The sequence below is a fragment of the Aspergillus karnatakaensis genome (assembly GCF_047715665.1).
Source record: "Aspergillus karnatakaensis strain CBS 102800 unplaced genomic scaffold BJY04scaffold_9, whole genome shotgun sequence".
NCBI classification, from domain to species: domain Eukaryota; kingdom Fungi; phylum Ascomycota; class Eurotiomycetes; order Eurotiales; family Aspergillaceae; genus Aspergillus; species Aspergillus karnatakaensis.
Window position 1 is genome coordinate 542,020 of NW_027395721.1, and position 17,883 is coordinate 559,902.

A 17,883-nucleotide genomic window follows, 5' to 3' on the forward strand; every position below is an offset into this window, starting at 1 on the left:
ATCCCGCAGCTTGCAGGCTATCCTAACTTCTTAAGACCACGAATCGGAAGCAGAAGACGGGTGATTCATCCTGGCCTAGCTTTTCCGGACATAGCCTAAACCTCACTAATACCGGTCAATATGGAAAATCAGAGACATGCATACCCGAGAAAAGATCTGCAGCGTTCTTTTTGTCACTGCCACTGTTCGATGGAAAAGAAATCACCAACCAGTGGGCCGGTATTCCGAAAGTGCCCTTTTTCTACTTTCCTCCACGCAACTTTAATCTGAAGTCTAGGGATTTGTAATCAGCCTCCACATGGTTTGGTTCGCCCAAGACTTGAGAGCTGGTGTCAACAAGCCAGGAGCGAGAGTGCAGTATGCGTAGTTGGAGTGTTCAGCCTTGCGAGGGAGGTGGCTTGCTACTGGTGCGCTAGGCCACCTTCTATTACTATGCTCCGCGAGCAAGGACTACAGATACGCTGGAAGACCTCAAATTCAAACAAGTCAAATTATCAACTAATGAGCTCATCACACTACCATTCGGCTCGCCAGGAATCGACAAATTTCTTAATCAACCCAGTCTCAATCAGTTCTACGCCGCCATTTAGAGATGGACTAGCAGCCTCGGATTTCTCCATCTCAAAGACAAGACCTGCTCGACCCAAGTTGTCATTGTCGTATTTCTCCGCGAAAAAGTCCAACAGTTTAATAGCAGGATTCTTCTTCGGATCCTGTTCGCCATCCCGCAAGCGCTGCACCCATTGCCTCTTTGGTAGAACCTCAAAGTCAAGCCCCGCTGCCCGTAGTGCTGGCAGGAGTTCCTCCGTCCATTTGAATGTCCTTGCATTCTGCACGTGATATACGGTTTGCGGGTCATGCGCAAACCTTCTCCAGGCAGTAGAATTTGCGCTAGGAGTATTGTTGAGATTAGTCAGATCGAGGACGGCGTCTGCGACAATATCGACTGGAAGCCATGAGGGCGTTTCATCAAGTGCTGGTAGCGCTCTCAGCGTGTGCGCGGTTTGAAGCATAAGAGGAATTGCTTCGGTGCTATTCCATCGGCCAGTAGCCGTATCACCAACAATTTGACCGACTCTGAGGACTTTGGCTACCATGCCGGTTTGCTCGGCAGCGGCTCGAACGATTCGTTCTGCGACTAGTTTGGACCTTGCATAGCCCATGCCTTGCGCATGTGCTAGCTCAGGGACTGGTGCTTCGGCAATATTGGCGGGCAATGGGGTTCCAGCGGCCGCGGAAATGGAAGAGCAAAAGTAGAATTCCGCCGGAGAGCCTCTCTCGCTAGATAGACAGAGCTTAATTAGGTTGTGAACACCTTTTACGTGTTGCACTTCAAAGCTGCGCACACCGAGTGTGAAGTTCACGGCCCAGGCAGAGTGTATGGCTTTGGTCAAAGAGGTGCGAAGCTCGTTCAGAACAGACCGGGAAAGACCAAGATCTTCAGATCCGAGCTGTGCAGGTACAGCTACGATCTTTGAGACATTGACCATTGGCAGTGATCGGGACGCCAAGTTGGAGAGAACTCGATCTAGAGCGTTACTGGGACTCGACGCTCGCACAAGGCAGTATATTTTCTTGACATTCTCCTTTTGCATCAATCGAGAGAGGACATAAACACCGAGAGATCCGGTGGTACCAGTTAAGAGCTGAGGGGCAACAGTAAGCATCACCATCAAGAGAAAGATATTTGAGGTAAAGGGATAAACTTACAATGACCTCATCTCCTGATTGTGGCGTTGCCACAAAGGATGAATATTTGTCGATCAACTGGGACATGACGGCCAGCTCATCCTCTTCATCTTGTAGATCACCTATACGAAGGGCATACAGATGACGGGCAAGCTTCTCAATATTCGCGAAATCAAAGACCACGTTATGACCCAGTTGAGCGGAGCCAATATCAATGTCTTTCCTAATGATACCCCGAGCCTTGATTGCCTGGAGACTGTCGATTCCCGCCTCAAAAAAGTCTGAACGCAGACCTAGCTCAGTATGCCCGAGCTCTGTCCTAAACAAATTGAGGAGGTAATGTTGCAGGTCCACAAGACTCAAATCAAGCTTCTTGACAGCGCTAGAAGCCCCGTCCTCTAGACGCTGGTATGCGGCTTCAATAATGTCGTTGAACTCCAGATAGGTACGATTTCGGATCATGGTCCCTTTATCAGTGGCAGGATACGCGCAGCCGACAGGCAAGATAATTACCATATCGCGTGAAATCTGACTGAATGCCTCCGCGTTCTGATTAGCAGCCTCGATATCAGGCCAGATATGATCAAGGATCTCATCGCTAGTCGAGTTTTCGCATTCGGCACTGGGCACAACTAGCAAGCCAGGCAGTGATTTTCCGAGTCCAAATACAAGATTGTCTTTGACAAGCTTGCTCTGTCGGATACGGTGCTCGATGGGAACAGGCAGCACTTTCTCTCCGTTGACCAACGTGACTCTGTCGTCAATGCGCCCTAGATATTTCCAGCAATTCGGAACACTGGGATGCTTCAGGAAGGTATCTCTGGTACGGAAGGAATTTGGTGGGTCGTCGCAGTTGGAGCTGACTTTGGCCGGCAGTCCGTCGAGAGCAATACATTCGTATGAGCCGTCATCAAGCTCTTCCATTTTCAAGTATGGTAGGGAGCCCTTCAAAGGCCGAACGTAGTTCCACAACTTATCGCCGACGGGGCGATCAGATGTCATGAGCTGACCGAGCTCTGTCCTGTTTCGTCATTAGGATGTGCCTTCCCAGCTACAACAGCAAGGTTCAACTTACGCTCCATAATGGCTAATCAGGCGAACATCATTATTCACGAGATAATCTCCAAGATCATCTGGGCAGCTACTTCCACCAAAGAGAACTTGCTGGCACTTAGCAAGTGCCTCGACACCTCCGTTAACTTCGCTTAAAAGCTTTAGGACGTATGGTACCCCGTGAAAGCTCTCGGGTTGAAAGACTTCCATGACTTCGAGAATGCTCTGACCCATTAGAGGGAGATTGGCGTTGTAGATGGCAATGGGCTTTGCTTTTGAAAGCGATCGAAAGAATGTACATAAGCCATGGTTATGGTACAGAGGGAGGGTCAGGAGAGCTCGATATGAGTTACTCGTACTGTAATTGGCAATGCACGCGGAGTGAGTTTGAAAGATTGGCTTCGGAAGTCCGGTAGAGCCTGAGGAGTGAATGATGAAGGCCCATTTTCTGCCCCTTTCAGGTTGACTAGGAGCCTGGAGGTCGGTTGATTCGGTGCATAGGGAGTAGGCAGGATAATCGGGGATCAGAAGCGTAGCAATGTCTGGCACTATGCCGCGGATCGACCCCACTGCCTTTTCAGTAGTAGAGGAATAGAGAATGTGATTGCAATTGGTTTTGGCCAGGAGGTTCACGTAAGCTTCAGTACTGAGTCTAGTAGAGAGCAACAGCACCGCATAGCCCAATCTAGAGAGCGCAAACAGAGAAATGATGTAGTCGAGGTTCGATGGACCAAGGATTGCCACTACTCTGTTCTCAATCGGATCAGAGAACTAGATGCTCTATCAGCACAAGATACTATAAACTCCAATAAAGTCTCTCACCTTCTCAAGGCCAGAGCTTTGAAGAGTCTGAACTGCTCCATTTGCAAACTTGTCCAAGTCTTTCGCAGTGTAAAAAGCAAAGTTGCTAATGCCATGAGGTGTTCGCGGATAGCCAACCAGTGGCGTGTCTGGCGGATATGATACTCTTTGTAAGAGAATATCGTTGATAGTATATAATGGTGATTCTGTCTCCGCAGGAGGAGTTGGTGGAAGCTTCGTAGGGCTCCCCAAAGCCTTCCGGTCGTCAATCACCATGTCGTTGCCCATTGAAGACATTGCATGCATTGGCCAGGTTTAAGAGAGAGTGGACGGCGAGTACCTCTGCGACTGACTGCGTCTAAACTGCGGGCTAGGATATATCGCTGGGACTAAAGAGCCACGACACTCATACACCTTTTTTTTCACATGGCCTCGGAGGGATCATTCTGTCTCTCCACTTTGCTTTGCATATTTAGGGCTGTGTTCGGAAAAGCAAAAGCGGGGCTTCGATGGTGCAAATAAATCCGATTTGCTCCTCACCAGGTCCCCGCAGAACTTGAACTTGGAGATGAGTTTCCCCGCGCGTGAATTAGTGGTTGGCAGACCGGGCGAGAACCAGAAATTTGCGGCATGGCCTGCAAGTTCTAATAACCAGATTGAAGTGTGGGTTTAAAAAGTCATCGTCCTCTTACTAGTGATCAGGACACACAATTCCGCAAGCGTGCAAGGCGATACCAATGCGCAGCCAAGTAGGTAGTTATTTTTGATTATCGGGGGAAGAGCCAAAAGTACAATGCGACGCTGAAGCTGGGCCCTTAACCTTCGTAGCCCTGGAGATTATTGTTCGAGAACAGGTAGCCTAATTCTCCCAGGCCTGTTAAAGCAAGTGAGTCGAACTCACCCCAGCTCGTTAGGCTGGGTATGTAAGTTCCAGGGCTACCGTCCTGCATCAGGTCTTCTATCCAGGCTGGGGGCACTGATTGTAAGCTAGACAAGTCCAAGGATGGATTATGGCTGATCACTGCTTCCGTGGTATGAGTTTTCTCGTTGAATGTAGGCTGAGGGAAGTCTATTGGTGGCTCGTAACCATATGGTTCGTTGATACCTAACCGTCGAGAGGCGCCCGTCTCAACGCTTCTGTTATTGGCAACACGTTGATCCGGTGGTATTTGCCCAACTGATGCTGAATGTGGCTTGTGCTGGATGCCTTTCTGGGCTTCTTTGCGAAGCTCTTCAAGTACCATGGCATAACGCCGGGCAAAAGAAGACTGCGACCCACATGATGCTAAATGTTGTTGAGCTTGCTGACCTGCCTGGAAATGTGTCGGATCCGCTTCGGCATTGTTCGCTTGAGCACAGCACTGGATGAAGTGGACATATAAGACGACAATGGCCGAAAATGCATAGTAATGGGTGAACTGAAACAAAATAGACTGGTCAGCACAAATCATGGCCCTGGGAGACTCTGCCATCCTTACCCAAAACGTGTGGTACATCTTCCCGTTTTCGCACAAATCACGCAAGATGCTTGCAATTTTGAGTGCAGCTTTCAGACAGTGTTGAATATTCTGGTTAACAGTAATGGAGAGATTGTTGCTGTCATGAGCCGGGAGTGCTAAATTTTTGAAATCCTTGAGAATGAAAGGCCGGTAAAGTAGAATTTGGGCATGGTAGAAAGCAAGGTTGAGGACTGTATATTGTCGTTGGTAAGTGAGCATTAGCATGTCAACACTCGGGAGGTCAACAAAAGCAGATAACTCAGTTCGCCAGTGGTTGAGTTCAGCTCCATACTTCGCTGCGGCTGCGGATTGTGCGTGGAGGGTGACACGTCGTATCCCATACAGGTCACGGAGTATACCGCTGATAATTTTGGAAAGCTTCGCATGGTAGACTGGCGCTAGCATAATGCTTTGTGCACTCGAAATAGCTAGAGAAACGCCGCTTTGAGTAATCTGAGAGTCATTGGCAATAGCAGGGAAATCTTGATCAATCTCGTCATCATGGAATATCCGAGGACGACCCAAGGCGGCGCTGAGATAGTTGTCTAAGCTGTACATGCACCAGAATACTCTTTTGCGACACTCCTGTTCAACAAAGTCCACACTCGCTGACCGCTCACGCCGCCGTCCTCGATGTAGGCCGATCGCAATGGCAAGCCGAGCAGTCGTTCCAAATAGGCTCCAGCAGTGATTGATTCGGGAGTGGCCCAATAGATAAAAACATTGAGCTAATCGTGCCTGTACGCTAATCAGTAACACGGGTCCTGTTTCCGTAGCAAGGTGATGCTCCGAAGCAGCGAAGTAAACTGCACTAACGGGGAGAACATGTTAGTGGATTGGCAGACGGGGCCCAATAAGGCACCGAGGGACGGGGCTCACCTATTGACACAGGAGCCCAAGGAGCTTTCGGATCTTGGGAGGCATTGCTTTGCATGGGCAAATATCATAAGGAGTAACGCTCTGACTGCCATCGCGCCCGGTTTGGTGGGTTGCGACGCGCCGGGGTCTTGATAGAAATCCTCAAACCAGCCTTCTGCTTGCGGCTGGTGTAGAAAGCGATGTGTGGGGAAAGCAAAGTCAAAGTATCTATCCAGGAGCGCTTTTGCTTCGACTTTGGTTGGAATGACGAGAAATGATGGATCGTACTTGGGGAGAGGCGCATCACCAAAATTAAAAATAGGGGTAGTGGGGGGGAATGATATATGCTCATGTAGTCGTTTTTGCACACGTATCAGAAACGAGACACCAGAGGCAGGGCCAACGTAATGTCCCTCCATATCGGTTTGGTGAGGCTCGGGGGAGTTTCTGGACGACGGAAGATTAACTTGTTTATCTGGCCGCAGTGCGTTTTGTGCAGCTTGATGTTGCTCATGTGGAGGAAAGTTGTCTGCCTCATGGTCTTTAGTGGGTTCAACTTGCAGATTGGCACTATTCGTGTCACTAGAGAGACGGTTGACTGTAGGGATTGGCGGCAGCTTGCCGCGAGTGTAGCCAGCCGTGTACTCGCAGTTCGTGTCGGCGCGCTGGCATAAAGAGCAGGGCAGAGTGCCTGAACAGCGTAACTTCTTCCTAGAGACTGTATATCAGATGTGACTCTATGAGAAGTTCATAAATCTACTTGCTTTTTACAGCTGTCGCAGGCACGAGTGACCCGGACTCGCTCTTTGCATCGTCGCTTGCTGGGCTGGCTTTCGATCGGCTCCATCGGATAGAATAAAATCTGGGAGACGCGTCATAACAGAGGATGGGGTAGCGTGAATCCACAATTGAGCGATTCAGACCAGGACGAAGGGCTTGATGTTCTGTTCAGGTGGAATGTGGGGAGAGGAGAAACACCGAATTCCTGGGGAAGCGGCAGGATGCGATGGCCTGGAACGCACGTGCCATCGTCCCCGGCGAGGTAGATAATGTCTGTACAACTATAACCATGCAAGTACCTCAATGATTTTACAGTCTAAAATCTTTGATTTATGCAAGCATGTGTTTTATATTCCTCACAGCTAACCCGCACTACTTCATCTACCACTCCCTCCATTCTCCACCTGGCCCTTGAAAGTACGGGCTACGCCATGCTGCTGACGAGACCGAGGCTGTGCGAACCTTCGCTTCATCTATCTCTATACCAAGACCAGGCTCGGTCATCAAATCAATTAGGCCATTGTTCACCGTCCACGCACCCGGGTTCTTAATGTACGTATCAATGTCCGCCGATCCCGCGTTGTAATGTATTCCCAAGCTCATCTCTTGGATTGCAAAGTTCGCACTCACAGCATCCACCTGGATGCTCGCCGCGAGGGCAATAGGGCCCAGAGGACAGTGAGGAGCCAACGCTACATCATAAGCTTCTGCCATGATTGCAATCCTACGAAGCTCCGAGATGCCTCCAACATGACAGATATCTGGTTGGAGAATGCTGACTGAGGAAGCTTCCAAGAACGGCTTTATATCCCAGCGACTATGGAGTCTTTCGCCAAGGGCAATTGGTATTGGGACAAGTTTGGATAATGCGGCAACAGACTCGGGATGTTCGGATAGCAGAGGTTCCTCGATAAACAAGGGTTCGTGGGGCGCGAGCTTGTGTGCTAGCTGTTGTGCCATTGCCTTATGGATCCTGCCGTGAAAGTCAACTCCGACATCAATTCCTAATGCCTTCACTGTCTTCAGTCGTTCAACAGAAGTGTCCAAAGCGTGAGGCGAGTCCAGCCAAGCCAGGTCCTCTGTGGCGTTCATTTTCACGGCTCTGAAGCCTTGTGCAATCCTAGCTCGACTACGAGGAGTTAGTGAGAGTATAATCACAAGACAAGAACGGTTTTCCTTACGCCTGTGCCTCAACATCACCTGGACGATCGCCACCAATCCAAGCATAAACTCTCAGCTTGTTCCTCACTTTGCCGCCAAGGAGCTGATATATCGGAAGACCGAGGCGTCTCGCTTGAGTGGCGTCAGAATGTAGATGAGTATCTCAGCCCAGTCTCTTTACCTTTGAGATCCCAAAGAGCTATATCCACACCTGATAAAGCGCTCATAAGGACCGGTCCACCTCTATAGAATCCCATTCGGTACCCGTTTTGCCAGACGTGCTCGATGTCACTAGAGATTCAAAATTCAGCATATGTGAGCCGGCTCCGTTAGGAGAACATACTCTGCATCCATGCCGTAGAACCTCTCGGCAAAGGCGACAAGGCAACCTTCAACAGCTTCTGTATGGCCTTCAAGCGATGCCTCCCCCCAGCCATAGTTTCCATCCGTATCCGTTACTTTCACAAACAACCACCGTGGTGGTACTCGAAAATACTCTATCTGAGCAATCGGTGCCATGATGTGGGCGAGGATGTTGATTACGTGGATTAGGTACCTAAGTTGGTCTCCGAAGCAAGCCCCTGCCGGCTTTTAAGAATTCGGCATCCATACTGGTCACGGATCCGTCGCGCATAGCTGGGGCCTGCAAAACGGACAATACAGGCATGCCCACCGAGCAGTTGAGGCGGGTTCCGTCGAAGGTTCTTGCTGCTTTGTCGACAGATGAAGACCACTGATGGGAGAGCTGTCAAGTGTCAGTTACCCCACGAGAACAAAGAGTGGGGGCGCACTACTCTTTGGCGTCGGAAAAGGCATCGGGACGGAAAAGGTGAGCTTTTTCCGTTGATACACCCCACAAAGACGCAATTGCCCTAATCACAACGAATGAGCTGTACGAAGGCAGACTGGAACCAGCTATGAGTGAACCAATAGCTCATAAAAGAGCCCTAAACGGAATAACCTCAAACAAGTGCAATGGAAATGGGCTCGGAGAAGAGAGAGACCTCCGGGTTCAAATCCGCAAATTCATTCTCCAAGTGTACATAATTCCCCGCACCTAGAAAGCTCACATACCAAACAATTTCTCCTCAAGACTACACACACACCTCAAAGATCAAGTCTCACTCCCTACAACGTAACAATGGCTTTGAAACGCGCTTTCAAGCTCAATACTGGCTACGAGATACCAGCAGTCGGCCTGGGGACATGGGTATGCACCCTTGGTTGGTACATCTGCTAAGGCGATAATAACATCTCTTATTCTTCCTGAGAATAGCAATCCAAGCCAAACGAAGTGCAACAGGCGGTTTCTGCAGCCCTGAAAACGGGTTACCGTCACATCGACGCTGCCTCTGTCTACGGCAATGAGCGCGAAGTTGGAGATGGAATCAAGGCATCGGGTGTGCCTCGTGAGGAGATCTTTGTGAGATGACCCTAGACCCAGGGACTCTGAAGGCGCTGGGCTCTGACTTCCATAGCTCACCAGCAAGCTCTGGAATACGCACCACGACCCTGAAAACGTTGAAGCTGCGGTTGATCGATCACTAGCCGATCTCCAGTCGAAGTATCTCGACTTATATCTTGTGAGCCGCCCGCCCATGTGCTCGTCGCTACCACCGTCAGAAGCCTAATGCCTACGTTTGCTTTACAGATCCACTGGCCAGTCGCCTTCCGCCATACAAACACCACGACCCAGCCTGTCGACGAGAAAACAGGTCTTATCGACGTGGTAGACGTACCAATTAAGGACACATGGGCTGCATTGGAGGCATTGGTAGCTAAAGGAAAAGTGCGATCTATCGGAGTCAGCAACTTTACTCGAGAAAAGATTGAAGACTTGCTCAAGACGTACGCCCAGAGGATCTGTTGTCAGAGAAGAGAGTAGCTGACATGGGTTTTCTCCAGCGCGAAGATAACACCCGCTGTGAACCAAATTGAGGCTCATCCTTACCTCCAGCAAAGAGACCTTCTGGAATGGTCCAAAGAGAAGGTATAATAGCAGGAAGCCTGGCGATGGAACCTCCAAGAACTCGTCAGTTAACAATTTTCAGGGTATTGTGGTAACAGGATACTCACCGCTTGGGAACAACATATACAACATCCCTCGGTATGAGAACATTCCAAAAGAACAAATTGAAAAGACGCTGACAAGAAAACGCAGAGCTGTCGACGACCCCCTGGTTGTCGAGACAGCAAAATCACTAGGCAAAACTCCCGCCCAAGTTCTCATTAGCTGGGCCGTTCAGCGAGGAACAGTCGTACTTCCGAAATCTGTGACGCCCGAGAGAATTCAAAGCAATTTTGAAGGTCTGTCCTTGACCTCTGTGACCTGACCTCAAACATACGTCTGACATTGAATGGCAATCATAGATTTTGTTCTCCCTGAGGATGCCTTCCAGGCTATCCAATCGCTGGAAAGGCACCAGAGGATGAACTTCCCTGCGCGATTAGGAGTTGATATTTTCGGGGAAGTAGGCGAGGAGAGCGCGAAAAGGAGCGCGCTTGAATGGGCGGAAGCGCAGAAGAGGTTGAAGAACCAGGCATGATTGTTGGTTGTGCAGACAACTGTCTAATCATTATCTTTTGTTCTGGGCTTCATGCCCTCCTACCTAAATAGAGCATGGTACGACTGAGACAATATGATAGAGGCCAGAGACTGTTTTCTTTACCGTGATCTCCATTTAAGCCTTTATCTTCCAGGGTATCGAGCCAAAGATAGATTGAAGAATGATTGAGGACCAAATTATAGAGCTGCTGGTCCTATATAACTCATGGTGATACTCGCAACAATGCGCTATAAGGATACAGAGCAGTATGGAAGGCAGCTCATTGACGGTTGAACTTTTCAATCATGCTGGAGTGCAACTTTATCAACTCCGGTATGATCAAGCTTTCAATCTCCGTCCCATCGCGAGTCCCAGTATGTCCACCACTGCCACCCTTAGAGGTTTCTCCATCCTCAGCGGTTGTATCCGCATGGTCTGCCGACCGCTTGGCTGCCTCGGCCAGTCCCACCTGGTTTTCAACGCCGGATATGCTCTTGCTCCGCCTCGATTTGGGGACTCGAATCCATCGTTCATAAGGAGCGTCTGGTGTGACGAACACGACCTCCCACTTCCTGGTGGAAAGAAGATTTCCGATAACAAGGTGGTGCGCGTATCGTTGGAGCGCTGTTTGAGCCTTGTAGACCAACAAGTTAGGGTCGGTTTCGAGCTTAAATGAAACAATCATGCTGCCTTCGGGCGACCAGCCGTTCACGAGCTGATGTAGAAATTTGGGAACAGGGTCCAGGTTTATGACGAGCTTCTTGCTTGACGTTGCCTGTTTCTGTTCGAACCCGCCAGTATAGATATCGTCTGCGTCGACCGCTTCGTCGTTGCCGGTGAACTCTTTGGGAATTTCCGACGATTGGATTTTGTGTTCAGCCATCCGGTCGCGAGGGATGAAGAAATCGCTAACCGCTGCGGCCAAGTAGAACAAGGCATTAGGGCCGAGCGGCTTCATGCACTTGGCAAGCATGCGAAGCTCAAAAAGATACTCTGAGACTGTGGTGTATGGCAGAAGGAGGAGAAGATTATTCTGTTTTGCGTATCTGTATTGCCGGAGCACGTCCCGCATTTCATCCTGGTACTCGTTCCGCACCATGATATGGCCATGATCTGAATTGCTGGCGTCGCTAGGAGAGGCCTCGTCCATGAAGTCCAAGAAGCAATTGGTCGAATGACTGTAGTGTCGGGAGTATGGGAGCAGGCTGAACTGTCGGTGGAGAAAAATCACCGCATACCCTGCCTGTAAAAAGTACTCCGCGGATGTCGCGCCTCTCGTTCCTGCGGAGAAATTGTCGATGAAGCGGACAGTTTGGTTCTCGAGGGGTACGGTCGTTCCACCGGAGGTGACAAGCACCAGGCGTCGATTGGACTCGACATGATAATCTATGAAGGATCTGGCCAGCGATTCATGTTTGGGAAGGACTTTTGGTGGAGGATAGTTGCTGAAATAGGCGGGCTCGGTGTCTGCAGGAGACATTTCTTTTGGCGGGGTAGGTAATCGAACGCTTTAAAACGCAAGAGGAGTTGTTAGAGAAGGTACCGCAAGGAATGATAACATGCGATCATGGGTCTTACCTTGTAAGATCGACTGGTTAAATACGAAAAAGCTGAAGCTGTTCTCTTATATACAAGGTACTCTCTTGTACGCCTCACTGATGTCAGACTGGATCAACAATCTGGAGCGACCGACGATTGCCGAGGGGCAGAACTGAACCGCCTCCGGTATCCGTACCTAATTACGGTGTGGTCACATGATATGGAGCTGCGGAGTTACGGAGTATTTACACGGAACTATACTATGTACTACTAAAAAGCAAAGGATCCAATTTTGAACTACCTGGAGCACTAGGTATCTCTTGGTACTCTCCTATCTAAGACCTAGCCCTATTTCTCATCTCGCGCCTTTGCTGGGATGATACCTTGTTGAGGCGGCGCGTCGATGTGACCCGCCTTCCGGGTCAAAGGTATATCGGCAGGCGTGAGCGTCAAGTCGTATTTGCCTTGGAAGATGAAGTTCATCGGAAACATAGGATCGAACGGTACTGCAGTGTCAATCTTATCCATGTCCTCCTTGAGAAGCTCGATGCTGAGGGCTTCAACATTGGCCTCCAGATGCTCGATTTTCCTCTGCCCAATAATCGGGAAGACGTATGGTGTTTTGTGAAGGAGATATGCAAGGGCCTGAGACCGTCAGTTCCGCTCAAGACGGTTTCGGATATTTAGAGAAAACTCAAGGCATACCACGGCGGGAAGAGTCGTGTTCTTGCGTCTCGCAACTTCATCAAGAGCATCTGATACGCGAATCTCGTCGTCCGTCATGCTCTGATCGGAACGGCCTCCACCAGCAAGATCTCGAGCGTCGGTTGTTTTCAGCTTTCCCTGGGCAAGTGGGCCCCATGGTGCAATTCCCATGCCCTGGTCTCGACACATAGGGACAATTTCGCTCTCCATATCGCGGCGCAAGGGGTTCCAGAGCCCTTGATAGACGGAGAAGGGACGCAAGCCATTGGCACGAGCATAGTCGTTCGCTTTGACGACCACCCAGGCCGGCGTGTCTGATACACCCAGGTACAGAACCTTGCCGGCCGTAACTAGAGCATTCAAGCCGTGCATGACTTCCTCCACGCCGGTCGTGAAGTCCCACCAGTGCACGTAGAGGAGGTCTATATAGTCAGTACGCAAATGCTTCAGACTGTAATCGACTGATATGCGGAGTGACTTGGCCGAGTTGCCGACAAAGTTTGACTGAATGCGCTCGGTGTCAATGTGTGGGTCACGGAATCCGGTCGTATATTTTGTGGCAATGCTTGTGGGCGCGGTTTAGTGACGAATGCTTGAAGGTTTTGGTACAGAGCAAAACGTACACCATCTGATCGCGGTTCCTTCGACTCTCCATCCATTCCCCAATCCACCTCTCGGAATCCCCCTCTTGATAATTGTTAGCACTATTAGATAAGGTTAGAGATTGTTCTAATCTTTTCAACGTATCGGATCCAAAAGCAAGATGCATCTTACGTGTCGATGAAATTTCCTCCAAAGTCATAGAACGCGTCCATGAGCGCAAAAGCCTCTTCCTTCTTGCACTTTCCCATAAAATGCTCCCTACAATGCCTTAGACTCAATCAAACACCATACACTTGAGGTACCCACCAGCCTTCCCCAAAGTTCATTCCTCCTAAGCACAAAGGAGATACCTTGACGCCAGCAGTAGGGGCGAGGATCCGGTGATACCCCAGAGGGGTCTTGGGTTTGGGTGCGAAGGTCCAAAAAGACATCTTCAAGATAGGATTGTGATTTGAGCAAAGGTTGTAGAAATTGAAACTCGGTGACTGTTTGACTCTGATGGCAATAGGTGGCTTCAGGCGAGATTCCTGAGACCTTATATACATCTTGATGTCCAGATACCTTCCCTGACTATGAACAACCAGGAAGCATCACCGAAGATATCCTGAAATCTCCGATGTGCCATAATTTGGTGTCCTTGGTGGAGTGTCAGCAGGGTGCACTAGTCTGTCATCAATACGAGCTTTTGTTGAACAAGAAATGGGGATCCGAACCTACCTATTAGACTGTGTGTTAAGTAAGACACCTTCGAGCAAATCTTAATAATAAGCATAGTATAGCACGAGCTATGGAAATTGCTCTGAGCGACAGCGTGGATCTAACCCAAACTGTCGTGCTCTAGACTCCGTTCTGTAGACGGTTAGTCGGGCCCAAAGGGGAAGAATGCTGACTGCCCAGCATCATCATTTGCCAGAAACGGGCGTATCCTGACGCTGCCCAAAGCGTCGCTTACCTTTCAGTTGGCAACCCGTCATCGTACGGCCAGCACTGTCGTGCGGCTCTTCCCGAATATTTACCAACTATCAAGGTAGATAGCGACTCCGAAGGGCTTGGCTAATTGTACTCATCCTACTCGCCATTCCGCCGTGCTGCATGTTGCTTAACAACGCTTCCTCAAGCATTGATTGGGTGACACTCGTATCTGTGATTAACATTTCGAGTCAGCGCCAAGCTTTAATGTCGGATTTCCGGAGTTAGAGAGGAACAACACACCATCTAAATCACTAAAGCTGCTTCCCATGCTGGGTGTTCCGTCGCTTATATCTCTGCCGGAAACGTTGGAGCGCCGTGGACTCATGCGAGCCAAGTCTGCAGCTCGTCTAGGACTAGGATGGTGGACGTGATTGCGCCTTTGAGTATGTGAACTGATGACTGGTGCCCCTGAGCTGACTGAGCTGGCGGATGACTCGGTGGTAGTTGACTTTCCTAGAGTTCGATGTACTCCTGTTGCCCTCCGCTGGGGCCCAGAAATACCTTCCTGCTCCGTCCTCAACGTTGCGCTGAGATCATGCCTCGAAGTTCCATGAGATACAGAGCCTGTGCCTCGTGAGAGAGGGAGGAATGCGGGCGATTCGTCATCATCATCGTCGTCGTCATCTCGTAAGCCCGGTCGATGGGTCGAGAAGCGTCCAAACCGTTTGAACCCCAAGCCTCTCCGCCGTGTCGCTGCCTCGACTTCGTCGTCGGAGTTAGATTCAGATGAGCTTGAAGTCAGGTCTTCCTCTTCAAGTGCGGGGGATCTCTGAACTGCGGTGCTAGCCGGCTTCTGCTCATGTTTGCTCGTTGAAGGCCGAGGAGCATGACTTTCCCACTTTGGCTCTTTAGACTCTTGTGTGGGCGTCTTAGGGTGCAATGCTTCCCGGGGACCCTTGACCTGCTGCACAGTAGTTCCAGAGCTAGTACGTCGGGGCATTGGTGCTGGCTGATATTAGACCAGCATCCAGAAAGGGTTATCCAGCGGTTCTTACCCCGAAGTGGTGGAGCTTCTTTTGACTGCGATGCTAAGCGGGAAGGCATTCTTGTACCTGGTAAAAAGACATTAGAGATCGAGCTGAAGTAAACTACAGACACGTAATCTTACTGCTGCTTGGACCACCAGCCTTGACTGGTTGCCCTAGTGCTGTGCTCGAGTGAACAGAGCCCGGGGCAGGAGAGGCAGTATTCGAGTGCGTGGTTCCAACTTTGCGCATTTGCGCGCGAACCTGCGATAGCTGCCGGTCGTACAGCCATGCTGCTTGTTGGAGAAGAAATTGCAGCGTGACATCAAAGCTCTCAGCACTACATAATGTCAGTTTCGGATGAGTCGGCGGTTGCAATATTCATACAGTGCTTTCCCTGTATCAGATTAGTAAAGTATTCTTAGTGAATCATTGGGTTACAAGGTCACGAACAGTCTATATCGTTGCCCTTTGAGGGCCGGGAGAGAACATCCCAAAGGGCTTGGTCTTTGGCTGTATTCCATTCCACCTCATCATGAGTTAATAGCTAGTTGAATGAATGTAGTGCCGGACCGCAGTGCTTACTGGTGGCGGGTCTGAGAATTCACCTCTGGGGAAAGGTAAACGGATGAGGACGGTAAACTTTGTGTTTCCGGGTTGGGTAGGAGACGGCATGATAGGTAGGTATAGTCGCTGCATGCGAGTCAAGTCGGATGTCAATCGACAACGCAGGGATCAGCGACCGTCTCGGTCTCGGTCTGAGATGTAAGCACTGATTTCTAGAGGCTTACTCAACAACCTATTTGATGTATTGATGATGAAGGTCGTCGTGTGATGAGGAATAATAGTGACGGTTGGGAGGATGGATGAAAGCGGTGGTTCAGATGGCGCAGACCGTGGCCGGAGGCCGGAGTGAGTGTGCACTGTGTTGCGATAAACCAGCCTAAGCAATTCTGGCAGAGCAGGGTTTATCGCCACGGCCTGAGGAGCTCGGCATGACACGTGATTAGTTTTGTAGGTATCTACAAAGTACTCTCTACCTACCCGGTAAGTATCAGGAGCAACCATTCTCACCAGAATCCTTGTTCGATGGGTATCTATCTATAAGGTTGCCTGGTCGCAAAAAGAGGTATCGCATAAAGGTCCGATGGGGCACTCTTCTCGACCGATTTCTCATAGCAGTCACCCAGGGCGGGCTTATGGATACCTATAGATCACACACGGCAACAGTGGCGGTTAGAATTTCCAAAGCTTAAACAACAACCGCTGCTCAGTGCTTGGTCGAATCTGTCTTGCTCTACCTCGAATGCCTCGGATGTACGAAGCCATCCAGCTTGGTCACGAGAGGCACGGGTACGGCAGCGGAGAGGGGAGATTTGCCGCAAGAACGCGGAACCTCCATTGTGGCTACAAAATCTAGACAGCCTTTAATTAGGCCCTTTGCACAACATTCAGGCGTGGTGCAAATAGTGTCAACCTTTGACCGCTATTGTGGTTGTGCCATGTTCTCGCTCGCATACATTTACCACAAAGTAGTGGTGCTCTTTTTACGGGCTCTTGCGCGTTCAACGTCCAGCATTCACCCAACCCCGGATGATGTTTACCAGATCGAATCCAGAGACCCCTCTAGAAAGATCAAAGCACACGTTTACGAATCTAAAGCCGCCTCGAATCCACGGCCCGTCCTCATTAATTTTCATGGGTCCGGTTTTGTGCTCACAGCTCATGGAGCGGACGATGAATTCTGTCGACTGATGAGCCAAAGAACCGCGTATACAGCTCTCGACGTGCAGTACCGTCTCGCACCGGAGCACCCTTTTCCTGCCGCACTTCATGACGTCGAGGACGTGGTGAACTGGGTACAGCAGCAACCGGATAGGTTTGATCTTTCTCGGGTCGTTCTTTCAGGCTTCAGCGCGGGGGGCAACCTTGTCCTAGCAGCGTCATCGAACCTTTTCCCTCCAGAGAAGTTCAATGCCATTGTCGCCTTTTACCCACCAGTTGACCTTGTTACCGACCCTGGGCTAAAGACATCTCCAGATCCAAAGGGACATCCTCTGCCCGCGCCTCTAGCTCGTCTTTTCGACAGCTGTTACATTCCCTCCTCGTACGACAAGAGGGACCCCAGAATCTCACCATTGTACGCGCAGTCCGACCGCCTCCCTAATCGCGCCCTCATCATAACAGCAGCAGGTGATAGTCTCGCTGCGGAAGCGGAAAGACTGGCGGTGAGATTAAGGGAAGCTGGGCGAGAAGTGGTCCTGCAGAGAATGGAGGGCTGTGATCATGGGTGGAACATTGCGCCGAAGAATGCAGTGCAACAAGAAGCAAGAGACAAAGCGTATGACATGGTTGTTGCTATGTTGGAGAATAACAACAAGCAATAAGATTGTTCCTCTTTCTGGACTACTAAAGACCCTGATCGTTGGTGTTGTTGGCAAATAATAATGTGCAACCCCTATCTCCTTTCGGCGGGGGCTCGGGGAATGCGGTTGGCGGGATCTTATCGAGCACAGGGCACGGCAGCATGCATGTGCTTTGCTTCCTGCCAGCCGGAGCCTGGAGGGCTAAGCAGGACGGAAGGACGAAGGAAAGTGGGCGGATGGGTTCTGTAGGGCCACAGTGGACAGTCAATTTGGAATCACACAAAAGTCGCAAAAACGAAGATGCAGATCAGCGCAAGTGTTTGTGGGGATTCCCCTGAGAATCTGG

The 17,883-nt window shown here is 50.2% G+C and overlaps 7 protein-coding genes across 7 annotated transcripts; 2 read left to right on the forward strand and 5 right to left on the reverse strand.

Annotated features, from left to right (window-relative positions):
• Window positions 1-515: 515 nt before the first annotated feature.
• BJY04DRAFT_233049 (uncharacterized protein) lies at window positions 516-4,018 on the reverse strand (the record flags this gene model as incomplete). The annotated part of the gene is made up of 4 exons (XM_073719870.1): window positions 3,565-4,018; window positions 2,765-3,513; window positions 1,711-2,710; window positions 516-1,646 (listed from the first exon to the last, which is right to left on the reverse strand). Exons 1-4 carry the CDS (start codon window positions 3,847-3,849, stop codon window positions 516-518), a joined length of 3,165 nt encoding a protein of 1,054 aa, XP_073574587.1. The 5' UTR covers window positions 3,850-4,018.
• Window positions 4,019-4,239: 221 nt separating this feature from the next.
• On the reverse strand, window positions 4,240-8,360 carry BJY04DRAFT_233051 (uncharacterized protein; the record flags this gene model as incomplete). Its single annotated transcript, XM_073719871.1, has 8 exons — window positions 4,240-4,961; window positions 5,022-5,853; window positions 5,922-6,611; window positions 6,665-6,730; window positions 7,066-7,809; window positions 7,862-7,973; window positions 8,023-8,132; window positions 8,185-8,360. 8 exons carry the CDS (start codon window positions 8,358-8,360, stop codon window positions 4,359-4,361), a joined length of 3,333 nt encoding a protein of 1,110 aa, XP_073574588.1. The 3' UTR covers window positions 4,240-4,358.
• A 622-nt stretch (window positions 8,361-8,982) lies between these two features.
• On the forward strand, window positions 8,983-10,387 carry BJY04DRAFT_233053 (aldo/keto reductase; the record flags this gene model as incomplete). The annotated part of the gene is made up of 8 exons (XM_073719872.1): window positions 8,983-9,051; window positions 9,118-9,264; window positions 9,320-9,424; window positions 9,493-9,689; window positions 9,747-9,831; window positions 9,893-9,948; window positions 10,003-10,148; window positions 10,212-10,387. The coding sequence occupies 8 exons, from the start codon at window positions 8,983-8,985 to the stop codon at window positions 10,385-10,387; spliced, it is 981 nt and encodes a 326-aa protein (XP_073574589.1).
• Window positions 10,388-10,542: 155 nt separating this feature from the next.
• BJY04DRAFT_170372 (phosphopantothenate--cysteine ligase CAB2) lies at window positions 10,543-12,080 on the reverse strand. The gene is made up of 2 exons (XM_073709218.1): window positions 11,966-12,080; window positions 10,543-11,895 (listed from the first exon to the last, which is right to left on the reverse strand). Exon 2 carries the CDS (start codon window positions 11,865-11,867, stop codon window positions 10,668-10,670), a length of 1,200 nt encoding a protein of 399 aa, XP_073574590.1. The 5' UTR covers window positions 11,868-11,895; window positions 11,966-12,080; the 3' UTR covers window positions 10,543-10,667.
• A 131-nt stretch (window positions 12,081-12,211) lies between these two features.
• On the reverse strand, window positions 12,212-14,045 carry BJY04DRAFT_170414 (NADP-dependent oxidoreductase domain-containing protein). Its single transcript, XM_073709219.1, has 6 exons — window positions 13,952-14,045; window positions 13,541-13,895; window positions 13,406-13,492; window positions 13,255-13,335; window positions 12,632-13,196; window positions 12,212-12,571 (listed from the first exon to the last, which is right to left on the reverse strand). The coding sequence occupies exons 2-6, from the start codon at window positions 13,777-13,779 to the stop codon at window positions 12,275-12,277; spliced, it is 1,269 nt and encodes a 422-aa protein (XP_073574591.1). The 5' UTR covers window positions 13,780-13,895; window positions 13,952-14,045; the 3' UTR covers window positions 12,212-12,274.
• Window positions 13,842-16,035, reverse strand: BJY04DRAFT_170424 (multidomain presynaptic cytomatrix related protein). Its single transcript, XM_073709220.1, has 8 exons — window positions 15,757-16,035; window positions 15,625-15,700; window positions 15,559-15,568; window positions 15,315-15,511; window positions 15,202-15,258; window positions 14,447-15,151; window positions 13,952-14,375; window positions 13,842-13,895 (listed from the first exon to the last, which is right to left on the reverse strand). Exons 1-7 carry the CDS (start codon window positions 15,868-15,870, stop codon window positions 14,257-14,259), a joined length of 1,278 nt encoding a protein of 425 aa, XP_073574592.1. The 5' UTR covers window positions 15,871-16,035; the 3' UTR covers window positions 13,842-13,895; window positions 13,952-14,256.
• Window positions 16,036-16,224: 189 nt separating this feature from the next.
• On the forward strand, window positions 16,225-17,680 carry BJY04DRAFT_170443 (putative esterase/lipase). The gene has a single exon (XM_073709221.1). It carries the CDS (start codon window positions 16,674-16,676, stop codon window positions 17,556-17,558), a length of 885 nt encoding a protein of 294 aa, XP_073574593.1. The 5' UTR covers window positions 16,225-16,673; the 3' UTR covers window positions 17,559-17,680.
• The last annotated feature ends 203 nt before the right edge of the window (window positions 17,681-17,883 follow it).

Bases quoted from the DNA above. Each gene is read 5' to 3' on its own strand.
- BJY04DRAFT_170372 (XM_073709218.1), bottom strand. From the start codon at position 11,867: ATGTCTCCTGCAGACACCGAGCCCGCCTATTTCAGCAACTATCCTCCA.
- BJY04DRAFT_170414 (XM_073709219.1), bottom strand. From the start codon at position 13,779: ATGTATATAAGGTCTCAGGAATCTCGCCTGAAGCCACCTATTGCCATC. The intron at 13,336-13,405 runs GTAAGATGCATC...CTTATCTAATAG, and splicing joins GGAGGAAATTTCATCGACAC to TGCTAACAATTATCAAGAGG. The intron at 12,572-12,631 runs GTATGCCTTGAG...TGACGGTCTCAG, and splicing joins ACACGACTCTTCCCGCCGTG to GCCCTTGCATATCTCCTTCA.
- BJY04DRAFT_170424 (XM_073709220.1), bottom strand. From the start codon at position 15,870: ATGCAGCGACTATACCTACCTATCATGCCGTCTCCTACCCAACCCGGA. The intron at 15,259-15,314 runs GTAAGATTACGT...TCTTTTTACCAG, and splicing joins GGCTGGTGGTCCAAGCAGCA to GTACAAGAATGCCTTCCCGC. The intron at 15,152-15,201 runs GTAAGAACCGCT...AATATCAGCCAG, and splicing joins AGAAGCTCCACCACTTCGGG to CACCAATGCCCCGACGTACT.
- BJY04DRAFT_170443 (XM_073709221.1), top strand. From the start codon at position 16,674: ATGTTCTCGCTCGCATACATTTACCACAAAGTAGTGGTGCTCTTTTTA.